The sequence below is a fragment of the Coturnix japonica genome, chromosome 26, assembly GCF_054131305.1.
Source record: "Coturnix japonica strain WE chromosome 26, WE-NBRP24, whole genome shotgun sequence".
Lineage (NCBI taxonomy): Eukaryota > Metazoa > Chordata > Aves > Galliformes > Phasianidae > Coturnix > Coturnix japonica.
In genome coordinates this window covers 4597083-4617988 of record NC_140688.1, presented here as the reverse complement: position 1 = coordinate 4617988, position 20906 = coordinate 4597083, and the positions used below count along the sequence as shown (strand labels likewise).

Genomic DNA, 20906 nt, shown 5'->3' with positions numbered 1-20906 from the left:
ATTGAAACCCGAAGGTACGGTTGTAAAGGTGTGTCATGTGGATGCACACGTGCCCAAGAGTCGGGCTACTGAAGGACAACAGAACAACCATCAGGCAGATTGAACTGCCAGAATTGAGGTTTCTCAAATTGACTTGGACTGGCAGAATAAGGGTGAGTTATTTCTAGCTCGATGGGCTCATGAGACCTCGGGCCATCAGGGAAGAGATGTGACATATAAGTGGGCCGGAGACCGAGAGTTGGACTTAACTATGGACACTATCGTGCAGGTTACTCATGATTGTGAAACACATGCCGTAATTAAACAAGCCAAGAGGTGAAACTTCTCTGTGGGCAAGGACAATGGCAGAAGGTTAAATACAGGGAGGAGTGGCAGGTTGATTATATCACCTTGCCACCATCTCACAATTGAATAGTGAAAAAAGACCGCATAGTAGATGAAAAGGGAACACTTTGCTACAGAAAGGGAAAGGGGGCCTCACTAAGGCAAAGGGTAGTTACAGATAGATAGTTTATGTTAAGGGGGGGCAGAGAGGGGGAATTGCAGACACTAATTTTGAGAAAACAAGGAGATGAAGGCCATGAAGAGAAGGGTGGAGGAACCCCAGAACAGTGTGGTGATTAGATGTCCACAGAGCAAGCTGGAATGAGTTTGGGGGTGCCCCTCCTGCAGGGTCGAAAGTTTACAGCGAGGAAGATGATGAGCCTTCATCCCACAACCACCCCCACAACTCAGTACACATACGCAAGGGGGGAGGGACTGCATGCTAATGCGGTCTCATGAATATAATTAATATGTATCCAAATTCCTGCAAACTATTGATTATGTATTAGTTCAGCCTATATCTGTTGCACATTTTGTCCTAACGGTGTGCAAGTAAGGTGAAGCTATCCCCCATGCACCAGGGTGTATGCGCATCACTCATTAAGCATACCTGCTTTATAACTGCTTCGTGGTTATGGAGTTGGATTACGCAAGTCACAATGGCAAGTATTATGTGCTTACCATGGTGAAAGCAAACACTGGGTGGCTTGACACATACACAGTACCCATACTACCACCTGAAACACCGCACTGAATCTTGAGAAGCAAGTCCTATGGTGACATGGCACCCAAGAAAGATATGAATCTGAAAATGAGACACAATTCAAACGTTTCCGTGACATGGCACCCAAGAAAGATATGAATCTGAAAATGAGACACAATTCAAACATTTCCTTATAAAAACATTGGGTTTATCATATCCCCTACAGTGACCAGCTTCTGGTAAAATTGAACAATGGGTTGTTGAAAGCTATGTTGAAAGCAATAGATGGTGGAACACTGAAGCACTGGGAGAAGCATTGGGCAGAAGCCACTTGGTTGGTCAGTATGAGAAGATCTGTCAATCATGAGGGTCCTAGCCAATCCAGCCCCCTGCACAATGTAGAGAGAGATAAGATCCCTGTAGTACATGTAAAGAACATGTTGGGAAAAGCTGTTTGGGTCCTTCCAGCCTCTGGAAAGGGCAAACCACTTGGTGAAATATTTTTTGCCCAGGGACCTGGGAGCACTTGGTGGGTGATGCAGAGAGATGGGCATGTTCAATATGTACCACAAAGGAATTTGATGTTGGGGCAGTGCAGTCAGTAATTCTATGTATATATATGTAAATAGACCTGTGTGTGTCATACATTTTAATTTTTGTTTATTTATATGTATTTTAAGCATATTATAGCGATGTAGAATAAGAGATAGAATGGCATGGTTTGGTAATATTTTTTCTATTGGTATTTCTCATCATATCATCATGTGGAGCACAGAGAAGAACTACACATCCCAGAGGACCTCAGTTTCAATTAGACTGTATTATATTGTGTAATCTTGCATCCCGACATCATAGTTAGTAAGGTAAGTCTTCCTCCTTAGATTGTTGCTGCTGCTCTGTTTGTTTCCCTGAGCCAGTTCCCATCTCCCTACCCCTTTTCCCTTCCCATTTTTGGGGGGCGGGGAGCCCAAAGGCCTGCTAGCCCCCTGTCATGGACATAGATTCATCTAGATAACACCGTGAAACTCTCCTGTGTGGATGCTCTGAGGCATCTTGAATTCTGAACTCGCTTTGAAGCTCTTACCACACTCAGGTCACTTTAAGGGTCTCTTTTCCATGTGCATGCTCTGATGCAGCATCAGCTTAGAACACCTTTTAAAGCTCTTCCCACACTCCGAACACTTAGAGGGTTTCTCTCCTTTGTGGATGCACTGGTGGCGCTTCAAATCAGAACTCCATCTGAAACTTTTCCCACACTCAGGACATTTAAAGGCTTTGTCTCCCGAGTGGACATTCTGGTGCTGCTTCAATTCAGAGCTCCTTGTGAAGCTTTTCCCACACTCAGGACACGTATAGGGTTTCTCTATATGTATGGATGCGCTGGTGACACTTCAAAACAGACTTGCTGATGAAGCTCTTCCCACACTCAAGGCACTTAAATGGTCTCTCTCCTGTGTGGATGCGACGGTGGTAGGTAAGGTTGGAACTTTCTTTGAAGCTCTTCCCACACTCAAGGCACTTATATGGTCTCTCTCCTGTGTGGACGCGATGGTGGCAAGTGAGTTTGGAACTGCTTTTGAAGCTCTTCCCACACTCAGTGCACTTATATGGTCTCTCTCCTCTGTGGACGCGATGGTGACAAGTGAGCCTGGAACTGCTTTTGAAGCTCTTCCCACACTCAGTGCACTTATATGGTCGCTTTCCTGTGTGGACAAGTTGGTGCCTTTTGAGTTTATAACTATCTTTGAAGTTCTTCCCACACTCAGTGCACTTATATGGTCGCTCTCCTGTGTGGACACGTTGGTGCCTTTTGAGTTTATAACTATCTTTGAAGTTCTTCCCGCACTCAGCACACTTGTACAGTCTCTCTCTTCTGTGGATACACTGCTGGGAAGTGAGGCTCCCAGTGTCCGTGAAATTGGGGTGGACTCTCCTTTTCATGCTCTCTGCAGAATCACAGAACTCGTAATGCCTCTTTGCTGAATGCATGCACTGGTGGTTAGTGATGCTGGAATCTGTTTTAAAGCTTTTCTCACACTCAGTGCACGGATTCTGCTTTTTCATCCAGCACGCATCCTTGCTCCTGGTTTCCTCAGGCTGCTTTGGACCTATGGTGAAGTCCACTGGCTTCCTCAATGTCATTCCCAGACGCGTTCCCAGGGGCTTCTTGATGTGCTCACCCCGACCTTGCTGCAGGCCTTCATGGGCATCCCTTCTGATTTCTTCCGCAGAGATGTGACCCCACTGTCTATCTGCTACACAACTTCTCTGCAGAACCTCCTTTGCATTTTTGATCCCACCAGCTGCTGGATGACAGAGAAAATGCAGCAATAGCACACGGTGCCCAAAATAAAACAAAGGCAGAGAAGGCTCTTACAGCCCCAACATTCCCATTCCCTCCACCATCTCACCTGGGATGAGGTCTCCTGGCATGGCCTCAGGGCTACACACATCTGGGATCCAGGGGTCTTCCCCACTTTCAAGCCGGGAGATCACCACGGGCTTGGGGCCTGGAAATGGAGCTTCAGGGAGAGAAACAGGGAACAAGAGAGCATTTCCCTCATTCTGGCACAGTGCCTGTTCAACAGATCCACTCTGTCTTCCTCCCCATGGACAAACCACCCCTTGGGCCTGAATGTTGGAGCAAAGAATGATTTGACATCTGAACATTATGAAGGGATATTTTTTTTATATGTTCAACAGGTCATCAGCACCACTGTGTCCCTCCCCATGGAGAAAACAACATTTGGGTCTGAATGACACCGTGCCTACAGCTTCCCTTGGAGCAAAGAATCTCAGAACATTGTGAAGGGATATTTTTTCTTTCAAATTAACTTTAAAACAGATTACTTATTTTCTTACAATCTACCAGAGGTCAAGGCATCAAAATGTTGACAGCAATTGCATGGAAAATCCTCAATTCTATAGCAGTAACCAGAGAATCATCTGTGAGTTGGAGCTGGTGGCACCATGCAACACACAACACAAGGGCTAGTTTTCTCCCTCCTGGTTGATGCCTGCTTGCCAGCACTGACTCTGCAGCTTTGATCAGAGTGCCGTGCATACTAATCCCTTCTGAAACTCATGCTTCTCAGTATCTCCTTTCTTGCTGGCACTGCTGTGTTAGTCAATATGTAGCTGCATGGTGTTTATTCAAGGCCCGGCTTGCAGAGGCTCATTCTGCACAGCCAAAGGTGCCCTAACGAGGAGGAAAGGCAGACAAGCTCTCACCCAGCGAGGCCACGCACTGGTACGTCTCTAGCATCACGTCCCGGTAGAGCGCTCGCTGCGCAGGGTCCAGCAGCGCCCACTCCTCCCTGCTGAAATACACGGCCACCTCCTCAAAGCTCACGGGCTCCTGCAAGCAAAGAGGCTCCTTGCTGGGAACAGCCAAGGCCCAGGCAAACAGTTCACACAGGACAGATCCTCCCATCCCAGCTGCTTCCCTGTCCCCTGCACACACACGCTGGCTGAGAGCACCTCCCTCTTCCCCTGCATTCACATCCCTGGCCCTTTGGCCTCTCCTGCCTGCTTCCCCAACCCCTACCTCAGCTGGATGTGCTGCGGCCATTTCCTGCTCTCCTGCAGGCTGGGATGATCACGGCTGGAAGGCAGAAGTTGAACTGGAGCCTGCAGGGAGAAGAGAAATGGCAGGGGAGCTGTGAGGGAATGCAGCAGTCCCAGTCCCAGCTCAGCCCTTCTGCAGGGCACAGCCTGGGCATACAGAGGAAGACAATAAGCTGCAGCACAAGAAACAGCCTAGCTGAGAGAGATAAACTGCCACAAAGCTGTTTCATACTGGGAGGCTGATGCAACTGGTAGCAGACACTTAGTTCAACAGCTGAGACTGAGCCGGGGACTTACGACAAAGCAAGGCATGGAGGCAGCCATCTTATCCCAAAACAGGGAGCAGCACAAGTGCCCCTCCAGCAGGCTGCACTACAGGACCTGCCTTCAAGCAGGGCTCTCTGCAGCTCACACCTGCACAGAGATCCCTTGCAGCTTGACATCAAGACTCCTTCTCAATACTGATCTTCTCTAAGGCACCTGTGGTTACTTTGGAGCTTTCATGTGCTCTATAAGGCTCTGCCTTAGAGGGACCGTTTGATTCCTTCCACACAAAGCCTTGAGCAAGTTTGGGACTAGGAGAGGATCCAGCCACATCCTAGCTCCTTACCTCTGTGGTCTGAAGACATGAGAAAGAAAGGGGAAGTACTCTGAGCCTCGTGACTCAATGGGATGGCCTCCTGTAGCTGTGCGTGTAAACCTACCCACTATGCAGTAAATAACCAAGTGTATCCAGTCACCTCAGAAGGGGAGTTTTATTGGAGGTCTGAGTGGAGAAGAAAGTTGAGGACATACAACAAGGACAGGCTGTGCTGACTGGGGGATCTTTTGACTGACTGCAAGCACGTCTAAATGCGACGGCTACCCAGGAAAGAGCTGCAAAAATACTGTTAGAAAATGGTATGGCCATCCAACCATCCAGCAGGAGGTGCAGAAAAGCACCTGGTTCATGGAAGAACACTGTGAATGCAGCCCCCAACACACAAACACAGCGAGCCTCAGCGCAGATGGCAGCTGCCAGCAGAGCAGCCTGCTAGAGCACTGCCTCTACAGATCAGCAAGGGGAACACCTGGTGGCAAATGGATAAAATCCTCTGGCAGATGTCCGTACATCCTCTCAGGAGTGGAAGTAGCCTTGGGCTTGCTGAAATCAACCAAGCCCTCATAAAAGGGTTGAGAAAAGTACTTTATTAAGGAAAATGATGTAGTTCTCAAAACCACCTGCTGCTGATGTTACCTAAAAGTGATGAGGGCTCACATTCCTTGCGTAAGGAAATGCAAAATGGCGAGGAGTCAACTGGATCATACACACTTCTCAACTAAACAGGATGACTTCCTTAAACACATTAATAAATCAACAAAACATCCAACCATACGGAGAATATTTTTCCATCTCCTGAGAAGAGAGAGTATCTGACAGCATTGCAGCCAGACCAGCCTGTGATGGTCACAACCACAACCAGCCGATGCTGTGCTGGGAAATTTAACCGAACCAGGAAGGAAACTTACCAAATAGTAGCAGTGCTAAACAGAACAATAATGGCATCGTGGACTTATCCCTCTTTGTGATGCCAAAGACAATGCACAACACACCAGGAAACACTCCAGCAATAACAGATGAAAGGCCATAAAACTGCAGTACACAGACTGCGCTCATTAGCAGGGAAAGCTCTCAGCAGCGCCTGCCCTTTGCAGAAGGCACCTGGGCTGTGCTTTACTGACCTGCTGCTGCTCGGCCGTGTTCTCAACGCGTGCTCCAGTCAGCCCCCAGGCTGCCAGCTTCTCATCGTCTGTTCCAGAGCCCAGTGCCGGAGCTGCTGCAGATGCTGAACGTGCTCAGGGCCCGCAGCTGTGTGCTCAAGGCATCTGCAGCTGCCGGGACAGTCTGAACAAAAGCCTTGCCAGGGCTTTGCACAACCCCAGCTGAGCCATCAGGCAAGCGCTCAGCAAACAAAAGGTAACGCCATTTCAAGGGTCGCCAGAGGCACGTGTTGCCCGCAGGGTCCCCGAAGAGAAGCTGGGGGCTGCCGGGGAGGAGGAGCAGGGCGAGTGCAAATTTCCACTTGGAGGCTTCACATTAAGACACTCCAAAGGAGGCATCGGGGGGTTTAAAGCTTCCGTCAATCCACGCGTGCACAGCTGCAGAGCGAGGCCGTCTCGTGTCTCCCATGACCCAGAGGAAGAACTGCAGTCCCAGTTGCTCTGTGTTACAGAGATCCAACCGGGCAGCAGAGCACGCTGACCTCCTCTGCTCCCTTCCTCACTGTCCCAGCTCCCAGCCCGTTCCCGTGCCCCTCGGAGCCCAGCCCGGGCTGCATGAACTGCCGCCCTGGTTGCAGCCCGTCTGGGCCAGCAAACCTGCTGCGCTGAGCGGGAGCTGGAGCCGGGACCAGGGTCCCGCCTGGGGTACGGCAGTGCGGGTTCCGCCCCGTCCGGGGCCGCTCCCCGCTCCTCTCCCGGTGCTGCTGGCAGGGGGCAGGAAGCGTGCGCTCCTCTGCACGAGCCACGAAGGGCACCTACCTTGGGTGCGGAGCAGGCTGCTCCCAGCTCTGGTGCAGGTAGCCGGGCTCCGCGGAGTCGCGTAGAGCAGAGGACGCCGAGTGCCCTCAGCCCGGAGCTGGCCGCAGGACGGCCTTGGTGCACCTCCTGCCACCGCGGTGCTGCCCGGATGGCTTCCAGCCAGGCTCTCGCCTCTTCCGCACAGGCTCAGGAAGGCAGGAATTCCCACAACGATCACGCCCAGAGCTCGTTTTCATGGCACATCTGCCCCCGGGGGATGGCGATGGGAAGGGGTGCGGGGGAGGAGGGAGGGAGGAATGGGGGCTGTGTTTTGTTACGCTAAGGAAGCATCGCTTTCTGCCGGCTCTCTTTGCTTCCTTCGGTGGGGACATTCGCACACCCTTGTCATCAGGCATCCCTCCCTTGCTGTCCTGGCGTTCCTGTTACTCCTAACCCCCACGAGTATGTCCCAGCAAGAGGCAGTCTCCGGTACAGCACCAGAGGACATTCTGTGTTGAACAGAACTCTTGCAATGGAACCGAGCTGTGGGTAGGAGCTTTACCCAGAAGCTGCTGTAAGAATACGACTTTCCCCAGATCCTTGTCTAAGGGTCCTAATAAGTCTTCTGTGCAGCGATACCTTGCGGTTCTGTGTGGGTTTGTGGTCCGTATGGCTGGCCATACCTACCCAGTGGGAAATTGCATTTAGGAAAGCAGGATATTGAGGTTCGTTTTCTGGTGGATATGGGTGCTTCTTACTACCCATAGATGGTTTTGTAACAGTGTAGATGCTACTGCCCAACGGGAAAAGGCTTCCTTTTTTGGATTAATTAAACATAAGCTAAGAAAACAAGCAGGAATACAGAAATTCTTGTACCTGCCGGGTTACTCTGGCAAGAAATTGAATAAAACTGGAGCTAAGAGTGCAACAATATTGACTGATTAAAAACTGTAACTCTGGCTTTAACACAAACTGGGCAAAACAATGTTGTACCCCCAGGAGTTACAGCAATCTCAAATATGATACACTTAGTGGTGTGGGCATCAGGGCCAAAAATGAAGCCCTAAATAGAAGTTAAAAGCAAGAGCTTGCCTAGTCAGGGTAAAGCGGTGCCCTTTGAGGGTATGGGACTGTAGGAGGATAAAAGAAATAATAGGTAACTTTTTGGAGTTTGGATTCCAATTTTGATAGCAAGTGCTGTAGTTTGGTACAAGACTTGAGGGCAAGTACTAGAATAGTTGAATGGATACACTCAGTGGTGGCAAATCCATGCACTTTATTAACCAAGTTAAGGAACGAAAAGATGGAGTTTACCTTCTGGATTTGAGGGATGTCTCTTCTGCCTGGTTTGGCCAAAGGAAGCCCAAGGTTATTTGCCTTTGAATAGGAAAGCCCTGATATGGGGAGAAGAGTCTCAGTTAACCTGGACAGTGTTACCCAGGGTTGTGAGAACAGCTGAATGATGGTCAACTCATGAGCCTGAGATCTGGGATCCTCCATCCTAGGGTGGAACTTTACTGCAGCACGTGGCTGCCACAGCAACAAAAGGACTGTGTACAATAGACTGAGAGTTTGCTGAGTTTCTTGGTTTACAGAAAGCACAAATAACTCAACAGGAAGTGACATATTTGGGAAATGAGATTACAGCTGGACTTTGAACCTTAAGGACTGCCAGGAAAAAAGTCATCTGCCAAACCCCTGAGCTGCAAATTGCCAAGGAAGTGAGTAAGGGATGGCCAGGGTGCCTGAGGGCGGTGGCTGCACTGGTACTTGTGGGAATACAAGAAAAGCTGTTCAGAGCAGCAGCTGTGGAGCAAGATAAACAGCATGAGAACCAAGGACACCTCTGCAAGGAGAAGAAGGGTCTCACAGCTCTGATTGGATGCGTGCCTGCATGGACAGTTGAAAAGGGTTCTGTAGAATGCTGTGTTGACATGTAAAGGTGGTTGGGAAAGTTGTAAGGGCGGACGGGAAAGTTAGAAAATAACAACTTGTGAAGGTCTATAAGGGATGTGAGAACTTGTAATAAACGATTTGGATCGTTCACATCTGAGTCCGTGCCTCAAACGCTGCAAATGTGGTGGTGATAGGTTGATGGTTGGACTTGTTCTTAGAGGTATTTCCAACCGTAATGATTTTTTTATTCTATGAGGGTTAAGGACTCCAGGACAGTATCAGTGAATACTTCATTCATGGCTTGAAAGCTGAAGCTTGAAGCTGCTGAGGTTGAATGAGGAAGAGTATGTCCTTTGATGTGGTTGAAAACTGATCTTGAACAGACTTTCTCAACAGGATACTCTTTGGTTGGGACAAATACAGAGGAGTGTATTTGTGATTTTTCTTGCGCAGGGTCAGTGATCACTGTCTGCACAACAGTTTTAGGAAACAAGAAAAGAGAAACAAAAAAAACTGCACGGGACCTAAGTAAAATGAATTCTTAAAGACTGACTGTGCTAGTGAAACATATTGAGTAGCTTGAAGCTTAAGACAAAGGAGTTAATTGCTTTGTTGTATGTGACTATATGAAGGGTTGCTGTAAAGAAGAATAGTAAACTTGTTATATGGTAAACAGGCTATGAACTAGTGGTTGTATCAGTTAGGAAGATTCGTGTTAGTTACTGCCTTTGAGTAGTAAAGCTTGTAGAGCTTGGGAAGAATAGGTTGGAAAAGCTACAGAATTTTCATCAGTAACAGCTTAGACATGTATTGGGGTTAGTCTAGTTATGGATTTTATTGCTGTAAGACATGAGGGATGGGCAAAATGACTTGTTCCTAGTCCCTCCCAGTGCTGTTATTCTGTGCTGCTTGTGTGTTTTCAGAAATCTATGTATTACTTACTATTGTGCCTTTGTTCTTTAGTTGTCATTAGTTGTGGCAAGGGTGACAGCCCTTTCTTCACTCTGTTTCCTTACTGTAGAATTAGGAAATTTACAAAGAGGAAAAACGTGAATAGTCAGGAATATTTTGGAAAGTGTTTCCACTGTTAAACACTTCAGAATTTCTCAGAAATTCTGCTTCCCAGCTGTAAAGAAAAGGCTTGTGCATAATTTCAAAGGGTTGAGAATACTTAATCCTGAAATTGTTTATTGGTTTTTTACTCTGTTTTGGCCTTGTACTTTGTCTCCAGTAGTATGTAGTTGGCACTCAGAAGTAATTTGATTCAGCTTGTCCTTCTGCACTGTTTGCTTTCTGTTCCGTTGTGCTGCTTTGCCTGTGGAGTCCTCTAGTCTGAGATCTGTTGTCTCACCTTGCCTGAATTCTGCCTCAACTGAATAGACATAGATTCAAAACCTGTGTTGCATTATTTTCTGGTTTCAGAAGTGTCCAGTCTTTTACTAGATAGACTTTCCTGGTTTTGAGTAACTTGCAAAACTTGAGAGTATTCCTGCCTGCTTCCCAAGAGTCTCTGTTTTTCAGACAAGGTTATGTTAACAAATCCATGAAACCCCAATAGAAATTCTGGGCTCTTTGCTGTGTGTCTACTTGCATCTTCTGCTTTCTGCCCTTGTCTTTGTGATGTCTTCGTTTTGCACATCCTCTTTATTTGTCTTACTTGAGTAAATGAATCCATCTGTCACAATCTTCTCACCTGGATGTCTGAAAGTTCTCTTCCCGGCAGGGGATTTATTTCACTGTTTACCTCTTAATTTTTGTCCTTCCATTTCCTTCTCTGTTACTTTGGTTTTATTTGCTGCAACGCTTCCTCCTCTTTATTTTCAGGAGTACTTCTAATCTCTTAACATGAACTGTGTGTTCCTGTACTTCAGGTTCTCTTCAAAGATTTTTTCCATATCTCTTCTTTGACTTTGATTAATGTTAACTGTTGAGATTTTTCTGGATGTATTCCCAAGACTCAGTCTGAGGTTTAAAATCCATCCAGTAGTACTACTGAATTCAAGTCTGCAATTCAGAATTGCATCGTTTGTAGAGCAGGGCCTTTTTAGAATTGAATTCAGTGGGATGTGAACAGAAGACTCAGGACAGCAGGGTCTGTTTTAGTTGGATAAGGCTTTTGGTTAACTCTTCTCATTCCTGTAGATATGGATTTATCTTGTTTCATCTACACGCAAAACTTTGTAGTGTAATCAGTTACATAAAAATACATTCTCTTCTCTTCCTGTGTTTCTAGTTCTGTCTTAGTAGTTTTCTTGAAATGTGTTAGCACAGTCCTGCTTCATGTAGTTCCTGTCCTTGTTTTTCTGTTCCTCCTGCTTTCCCTAGTCCTGTTCTGATAACCTCAGAAGTACTCTCTGTTCTTCTTAATTTCTTCATGCCTAAATAGAATTGTCCCCTCAACACCAAATCTGAAATGTTTTTGTGTTATCTTAGCAGCCCAAAAGTAAATACCAGGTTAGTTTTTATGAGAATTTCCTTTTCAGTGTCAGAATCTGAGCTTGGTTTACCAGAAGAGCTCAGGAAAACTAATGTTTATTAAAAATCAGTGTATTCTGTAACTCCACCACGTTCGGCATAGTGCAGTTTAGGTTCAATGGAATACAGTATTCTCCTGAAGCTTTGAGATGTTTGTCTTTTTGATTAATGGAAATGGTGGAAAGCATTGTACTTGAATTGCAGGTGTTGTGCTTCTTCCAAGGATTATGAAAATCAGCTGTATTGTCTGGTGCCTTGGGAAAAATACAGCAGGAATTGAAAGGTCCTGCCAGGTTTCGTGCTTTTGTTTTGCATGTGGTAGTATTGAGCTATTAAGAAAGACTTCAAATGTTGTGCGGTACAGCTCGTATTTCCTATCTGCTTAAAGGGAGAAGCAAAGTCTTTGATACTGCTACAGCTGTTGGATGTGAAGCTTTAATTAAAAAGTTCTTTGCTTTGTTTGGTAGCAATAGCTAAATATCCTGTTGAAGGAAATGTAACTTTTTTTAATCAGGGGTGATTAAATTCTTATGATCACGTTAGCAGATGTTTTGGGACAGATCTTAAACGAAAGTTTTAACAGTCATATCTGTTTCCATTGCTTACATGTCCCTTACCAGTAGTTGTGGGTCTGTTTAACATGTTTTTCTTTGCTCCGTGTAATTATTATTTTTTCAACAAAATAACAGTACTTTGTGCTTTTACTGTGCATTCTGCTATTATCTTATTGTAAAACATGGGACCCCATTGTAATATATCTATGAGGGCTGCTCTGAAAGTAATGCCTCCTATTTTATTATGTCAGCCCATGACATCAGAGGCAGTATTCCATTACATATTATTACTGTGCAATGAAAGCTTTGCTTCTATCATAAGCATGTATCCTTCTCAGTGTCTAGCTTCAGCAGTAGAGGTTTTCACAGAGCTCTGAGAGCAGAGCTACACTTTAAAACTGGTGAGTCTGCCCCATGGGTTGGAAGTGATAAGCTTGGCTTTTGTTTGTAACTTTGAGACAGCTGCTCAAGAGTGGGGTTATTCTCATGTGTGCATTAACAGATAGCTTATTACCTGCTGGTGAAGATTAGTTAAGCATCCATAAATGTTGACGGTTTTTGTCATCACCAGGCATAATGTTAGGATTTAAATGCATTCCCAAAGTGGAAAATGCTCATGAAGATTTCTGTTTGATTGTTTTCAGAGTTGTGGGTTATACTGCTTTCTTTTAATGGGCTTGCTATGACAAATATAAAGCCTGTTCTTTTCAGCCTTTAGTTTACTAGCTATTAACAACAGAATATTTACAGTGAAAAAGATCTAAGGGGATAAACACATTATATTTTAGCACCTCAACATTTGCAAAAAATAAATGGACAAAACCACCTCCCTTCCCACTACAGCACTTATCTGGCAGAACTGGTTGGATTGCTTCTGTTCTCTTAGCTCTTGGGGCTGTTGTTTTGCCACTCATAGAACTGCTTCCCATGAGTTGATGTTGTGTTTGCATTGGAGGGGTTGAGAAGCAGCTGAAACTGTCAGCTTCATTCTTGTCCTGCATCCCACTGAATGTGAGCTGTGTATGAACTCAATAAGCAAATACGATTTTTGGTATTGCATTAAGTATATTCCTGTGCTGTGCTCTGGTGGTATGTAACTGTTCAGGCTTTGACATTATTAATGGAAGCATGCCTGACTTCAGCATGTGCAAGGCTTAATCATGAGCATCTAACCCATCTTTTAACAATGAGGCAGAGTTCAAGTAGATTTGCAGGTGATCAGTTGTGCCAGACAAAACTGAATTCCTTCTTTGATAGAACGACCAATTCCTTTTTTCCTCCAGACAAAGAGAAGAGATGTAGTCCCATATGTCATACTTCACTTGTGCTCTTGAGGCTGTGCCAGACAGTAAACAGCTAATTCATGTAAAAGAGATGATCGTTGCGAGAGTTGGTGTTTGCTGAAGGAAACAACTGCTTGTGGTTCTTTTTTTTATTTAGGGCAACCACCTCAAAAGCCATAAGCAACAACAAAAATTCCTGCAGGAGTGATTGGAACGAGAAATGTTGGCAATAAGGGGATTTTCCAAGGGCTCAAATTGAGGGCTAGTCTTGCACTGTTTGCAGTAATGACCTTGGCACCAAAAACTCGTTGGGATTTTCTTATGAGAATTTGTGGTGTGTTGTCAGTAGGTGACAACTGAGGAAATGCATGTGCAGCAGAACACATGCGTTTGGGACATGGTACAGATACAGAAAAAACAGTGAGACTGGGCATGTCAAGGACAATAACAACCCTCCTGGGGGACAGTAGAAATCCTTATCGTTGCAGCATGAATAACTGGAGAGAAGTGAACATGAGAGTGGAAGATGTATAGGGAAAGATATTCTGTGGAGAATAAGCTGCAATTAAGGCATTGTACAATGTTCTTCCAGCTGGAATATTACTTGCAGTTCTGGCTACTGTATTCAAGAAACATTGATTGAAGCTGCTCGGAATTCAATGAAGGGAATATTATGGGAATAAAGAGCCTGTTATGAAAGGACAGTAGAGAAGTTCTTCAGTCTGTGGGTAAGATCTAATGGCTGGATAAAATAAATGTAAATGAATGGAAAAGCTCTTGCCTCTTAAGGTGAGATCCTGGAAGAGACTCTGTGGTCATTTGTCCAGTGTGTTTTCCCCCAACTCTTTCTGTACAGGGAGTGATATTGTTTAAACCTACCTTTATAAATGAATCAGTTGGGTATCTTACATGAGTTATTGCCTTTGTTTATAAACAGTATTGGACAGTATTGATTTATGTAATTGAAAATGAAAAATCATCGTTATGAAGATTTTGTTTGGGACCTGAGCAAGGTCAGTTGAGCTCCCAACACGCTGTGGAAGAAAACTTGTTTTTATTCTTGTGAATTATTTTTTTAATCTCTAATGTCGTTCTGGGAACACTGTTACATCCCTAAAAGGCAGCAGCATATTTAAATTATCCCAGTAATGAATAATAATATACAGTAATGAATAATAATAGTTTCATTATAAGTGTTAAAATTTTCACTGATAGTTTAAAAAAAGGAAATGCTATTTGTCAGATGTCAAAAACAGGATAATTTACCAAATGCAGAAATTTAGGATTTAGTGAAATTAATTCAGGTGTAAGAATATTGGTGGCCTGTATTTGACTCCTGCATAGTTTGCAAGGTTCTTGCACATAAAACCTAGTTTTGTGGTATTTTTGCTTCTAATTCTACCCTCTTGTTAGCAATTTGTGGGTCAGGCTGGGTCACATCACACTTCATTTCAGTTTTCTGTTTCTTCTTACTTCATCTACTTTTATTCCTCCATCATACAGGTAGTTAGGGCAGTCGATATATGAATCATTGTGGAGATGACTGTTCCTGTAACATTTGAAAGAAAAAATTGTTTTTTGATCAAGCGTTCCCAGTAAAAGATAAATAATTCTATGTGAACCAAAAAACTCTGAGTAACTAGTGAAATAAGTTGACCTTTTTCTTTCCAGTTTTGCAGGTAGGAAGACAAACCTGATGAGCTGAATGACTTTTCTGTTTAGCTGCTGTGTCTGAAATAAAACTAGTTCATAGACTGCATGCAATTTCAGTTATTCATTGGTGGGGTATTTCTTGTTTTGCTTGTAGTTGCCTTGTGGTCATCGGTGTGAAGAGATTTGCCATTCAGGTGATTGTCCTCTGAACTGCAGCCAGAAGGTTAAACTCAAGTGTCCTTGTAAGCAACTGAAAAAGGTAAGTTTTGAAGTTGCAGTTCTGAGAGTGACACATTTTCTTTGTATGTTCCTAGGCTTGTGTACATGGATTGTCTCTGGTCAAGACTGGAATAGAATCAGTTACTTGAGCAGAGCAGCAACAGCAGCTGAAAGTCTGGGTGGAACAATCAAAATATTCACTAAGGAACATAAAATTCATTGTAGAAAATGTTAGCTCCCAGATTTGCAATACCTTTCTCTTCAAGCACACTTCAATTTTTGTAGTTCCATTAGGAAAATAATCAGATGATCTGGAGTGATTTAAGAAGTCAAAGCACATTTTCCTCATTAGGAACTGAGAAGTTTATAATTACATAAATTGGAACAGTCACAGATGTTTTGAATTCCTAATTGATGGTTGTCTGAGGCCCTTAAAGCAAACAGAGGCATCAGCATCCTTAGCTTTCAGCAGAGATAAAGGACAAAGCTTATAGCTATCAAGTATGATGAGGGGAAAACCAGAGGCTGCTGTGACCTCTTGACAAGTGTTAACTTAATGAAAAATTCACTATCTGGCTTGAACAAAGCATGCTTAAATTATTTTCAAGACCCGGTTAACTTCTGAGCTTTCCACACAGATGCAGTTTCCCCAGAGTTCTTAGCTTCTCCAAGAAATGTCTTCAGAAATCTCAGATCTTGCAGGGCGCATGTTCAAGAGAAAGGATGGCAATGCCCAGAGTACGTGCTTCAAATTGAGCAGTCTCTGCTTATAAATAACTAGCTTTTCTTTATTTGTAAGTTGAAATGTTGACTTCTGCTGAGGATAAATTATTTTGTTGTGACTAAGTGCTCTTACTAATTTCAGTTTTTCTTACTCTACTGTGTTCAGTAAAATCAATAATATCATTGGTTGCGTGTATACTTCTGCTTCTTGTTCCTTAAGATATAGGTTTACAGTTGGACTTGATGATCTTTGAGGTCTTGTTTCTTATGCCAGACTTAATTGAATAAGGAAGATGGGTATTTCCATGATAGCTCTCTTACATCTAGTTGTTGCTGTCCCTAATTTTCATACTGTTTTTGGAAAACTGAAATGTGTTATCATCTTCTGCTGAGTTCTGACGCTGTATAGCTATTTCAGACCAGTTCAGATTTTATTGTCCCAGATTTCCGGGATGTCTTCAGTGATTATGTGGATGTCCAACTGAAGTGTGGTAGCAAGAAGCAATGAAATTAATGTTTAGGATGCTCACTTTTCACTTTTACAGTGGCCTGAAATGGAACATTCCAGATCTGCTATTCTGAAAGTTTTATGGTCCTTAAATATGATGACGGTTACTTTTTTTCCCCCCCTCAATCTTGTAAATTTGATTTTAATAAGGTGGAAAGGTTGTTATGAGTTAATTATATAATTAATAAAAAATAATTCTTATATGATGACAGCCCACTTATTTAAATAGCCACGAAGTGGTCCTTCTGATTCCTAGTGAAATGGTGTTTCCCTTCAGAAAGAGAAGAAAACACTATCCCCACCTTAAATATCATCTCACTGTTTCCAGGTCAAGCCCCCAATCCATGCTCTCTTTTGTACAGAGAGCTACAGTGTAGAGGGTAAATGATGGTAGAACCAATAAGCCACTGATAATTGGACTGTGTATTAGTTGCAGCTAATCTGACTGCAGAAATATGACTCGTTTCTGTAGTGTGAAAGATGATGTCTTTTAACGTTTGCTTTATGCATCTGCCCTTGCCTGAGACCGTAATTAGGGTGTCTTTGATTCCAGAAGGTCCTTATGCATATTTGCTTGGAGCTGCATGCTTACAGCAGATAGTGTACTTCTTTCTTAGCTTGGATAGGATAGTGTACCTGTATATTTAGTCTTTTGTGCCTGCAGCCTGTGATCTTGAAGATAAGGAGAAACAGAATTGAGTACCTAATATTTGCAGCTGAATTCTCCTCTACCAGTCTTCTGTCTGTGTATACTACTGGTGAAGTTGGGAGTTGACAGGACACGTATTCCAAGCTGCTCTGTAAATATGCCTCATCTGAACCATCACAATTAATATCAAATGTAGGAGCTCATAATTTGAGTGCAAAACAGGAGGATTTTTTCTTCCTTTTCTGGTGTTGAAGTTAACTGTTGCATCATGAGGCTATGCATGTAAACATGCAAGGTCGTATAAACCACTTGAATTTGTAACCCACAACTTGTAGTGGACCATATTCTTAACCATCTAGGCAGGTGGTTTATCTTAGCATGCTGGAATTGCTCTGAAGAAGTTAGTTTTTGGATTTTGCTGTATGCTATGAAAATTGTTCTGCATATTGTCAGAAAGCATGAAAACCAGAATAGCTTCTGGCTATGTTACTGTGCTTTCCTGACAAAATTCTTCATAGGCTAGTAGTATAGATTATAAGATTATAACTTTCTCTCTGTGCTGGTATTCTGTTTTGGTTTTGTTGGTGGTTTTTTTTTGTTTTTTTTTTCTGTTGTTGTTGTTTGTTTGTTTGTTTGTTTGTTTTGGCCTTCAATGTAAGGGGGAGGAAGGAGAAGGAAGTAGGGGAGATCTTCCCATGACCAGACCTTGCCCTGTAGTTTCAGCCAGTTTAGAGAATTGATACGAAGTTTCAGAAGAGTTACTTATTAGTTACTTTGCATGGTATCTTTTGTAACAGTTCACAAGGTTATATTGCTTTGTCTTAAATAAATAAGTGAAAAAAAAAGACAAGAAAAATTAAACTGAACCACTTGATTTATTCTTGATTCAGTTTAGCTTATCAGAAAGAAGGAAAATAGAAAAGGATGCTTGAATACAGTTACAGTTTCAAATAATATTTATTTATTAGCTTCATTCTGTAAATATACCGAATAAAATTGTTTTACAATTTTCCCAACAAAATGAACGTTATAATTAAATTTTTATATAGGGAAATGAATTACAAACAATTCAATTTATACTTAACAGGAAGTACAGTGCAGCAAGATACAAGAAGGCCACGTTTCACTGGAGTGTGATGTTTTATGCAAGGAAATGAAACGGAAGGCGTCTGAGGTGGTGTATCCATTTTAGTTATGTTATCTTCATTGCCTTGAGAAAAGTTGGAAAAAACAGGCAGATCGTTATTTTTTCAAGACAGTAATAGCAAGAAATGCAGTGCAACTCAGCGTACAGTTTAATTGCACATTTAATTTTTGGACTATTGAATCTGGCTTATTGCTGAGAATTGCACTACTTGTAGATAGTGTCAACTCACTTGATGAAACACTGTGTTAAGGTAATGCTCTATTACCTCTTTATTTTTAATGTACATTGGAACTGGAGATTTCCTCTTCAGCCAAGAAGTGCTAATCAATGATAATAAAATCATTACTGCTAGTGAGAGCTATAGAAGCACTTCATTTAGGCCTTACTTTTACTTTGAAGGTTAGCAAAGTGTTATCTTGTGTGTTCCTGTCACACAGTATTAGGTGACTGCCACAATTACAGAGAGCTTTCAGCAACTGCATGTGCTTTTCAGCCCATTGTAAACATGGATGCTCTCCAATAATTTTGTTTGAAGTAAAGAAACTGCTGCATAATCTCACCTAAAGAGACAGAATATCCGCATTGTTTTTCTAGGCCTTTTATGGAAACATGAGGAAATGGTGCATGAACTGGTTAACTTTTATCAACTTAGTAGTATATGTAATATACTGATATATATAATTTAAATATTCAACCCAAAACCTCATTCTGTAAAAGCTACATCTGTCTGTTTCTGCTCAGAATTTCAGGATTGTCAGGCAAGTTCTAAGACGTACTCTGTAAATCAAATTCTACACCTTTGCAATCAGCTTGAACACCAAGACTCTTGGAATATACTTCTAGAAAAACCAGCAGTAACAAATCATCCTAGTGAAGTGTGGAAGTGAGTTTATTGGGCATGGAGTGCATTGAAGGGGGGTGAATTCATAGAAGTCTGCATCAACAAAGGAGCACATTTCAGTGGGGTGCAGCATCAGCTGCAGTTTCACTTCAGCAGATAATATTTCCTATTTTTTATCTGTACCATTGAATTCAACTGGGAAAATATTCTAATGCATCAAGCAAATGACTACAGGTTCCTGTGAGCATAGGAAGTTCCACACAGACGTGTGCAGGAATCTTACACAAATACAACAACAGCAGCGTACAAAAGAAGCTACATTCTGTGTTCACGGGCTGATTTCTCTTTTGGAACTGATGTTCTGCCATTAGATGGCAGTGAAATACCAGGAGGGATAGGGCTGCAGTTTTTGCAAACCAAACTTTCCTATTTCAGGTATTCATGACTAAAAAGACCTTTGTGTGTTTTTCTGATGAGACACTCTGACATTGTCTAGGTGAAATGAAATTGTTAGTGATATTTCATATATGGTTTAACAATTTAAAAAAAAAAAATCTGAAAATCCACAAATGTAACTGCTTGCACAGAGCACGCTCTTTGAGCTGCGGTGTTCTTAAGCGTGAGCTGGTGTGCCTTCTGCTTAGTCTTCGACAGCTCTTAAGTTGTAGACTGATTGGAACAAATTCCATCTGTGCATACCTTGCTTAGTTAGTTACCATTTTTACTGTGCAAAATGTGATACATAAATATATATATGTACATATATAGACTGATTATTGAGATCAAGATGGTTTTTAACTTCAAGTTGTCAATCATATCATTACATCTTAGGGCATTCTATTACTCTGAGATCTAATTCTACTAAGGTAGTGTTAAGTGGCTGCAGAGTTGGAGGTCCAAGAAACATGTACAAGCAGCAGATACGCATACACTGACCCAGCACACTGGTACTGCCGTCACTGTAGTGATGCCTGACTGAGGGAATTTCAGAGATAGAGCTGGTGTCTTAATGTTTGATGGCTTTGCTGCATCTATATGCCTTTTTGTGTAATGAAAAATACTATTTGGCACTTTCACTGTCTTCAGGATTTTGTGTCCTGTCAATCACCTGCTTTTTACCTGATGAATCCAAGTTAAACATCTCTTAGCAGCTTCCCCTGGGAAACCGACTTTAAGGGCAGGGGTATTGAACAGAGCTGGCAGCTCTTTAAGGACACCCTTCTGAAAGCACAGTGGCTCTCCATCCCCCTGCAGAAGAAGTCAAGCAGGGAAGGCAGGCAGCTATCATGGATGTGCAAGGACCTGCAGCTTAAACTTGAGGGAAAAGAGGGAAATGTTCAGAAAGTGGAAGCAGTGTTGGATAGCCTGGGAGGAATACAGAGCTGTTGTCTGTGGGAATACAAGAAAAGCTGTTCAGAGCAGCAGCTGTGGAGCAAGATAAACAGCATGGGAACCAAGGACACCTCTGCAAGGAGAAGAAGAGTCTCACAGCTCTGATTGGATACGTGCCTGCATGGACAGTTGAAAAGTGTTTTGTAGAATGCTTTGTTGACATGTAAGATGTTTGGGAAAGTTGTAAGGGCAGATGGGAAAGTTAGAAAATAACAACTTGTGAAGGTATATAAGGGATGTGAGAACTTGTAATAAACGATTTGGATCGTTCACATCTGAGTCCGTGCCGAGTCGCTGCAAATGGCGCCCACAACGTCGAGCAAATCAACCCGCGGCTGAGCGAGCCCGGTCCGGCAGCGTCGCCCGACTGAACTTCGGAGAGACTGTTTCGCGCGCACCCGCACCGTTCTGCAGGACAGAAGGTGAGCAGTCGGGAACTATGGGGAGCTCACTAACGAAGGAGCAGAAAGTAA

At 43.2% G+C, this 20906-nt stretch overlaps 1 protein-coding gene, 1 long non-coding RNA gene and 1 pseudogene across 3 annotated transcripts in view; all 3 read right to left on the bottom strand.

The window, feature by feature from the left end:
- Positions 1–20906, bottom strand: part of LOC146756705 (uncharacterized) — a 378411-nt gene that overhangs the window by 91196 nt on the left and 266309 nt on the right. The window lies entirely within an intron of this gene.
- On the bottom strand, positions 1671–3911 carry LOC146756720 (uncharacterized; annotated as a pseudogene). The gene is made up of 2 exons (XR_014937243.1): positions 3439–3911; positions 1671–3333 (listed from the first exon to the last, which is right to left on the bottom strand). The product of XR_014937243.1 is annotated as an uncharacterized LOC146756720 (transcript).
- LOC146756719 (uncharacterized) lies at positions 4017–20182 on the bottom strand. The gene is made up of 4 exons (XM_085524219.1): positions 20161–20182; positions 6317–7299; positions 4575–4657; positions 4017–4385 (listed from the first exon to the last, which is right to left on the bottom strand). The coding sequence occupies exons 1-2, from the start codon at positions 20180–20182 to the stop codon at positions 6563–6565; spliced, it is 759 nt and encodes a 252-aa protein (XP_085380345.1). The 3' UTR covers positions 4017–4385; positions 4575–4657; positions 6317–6562.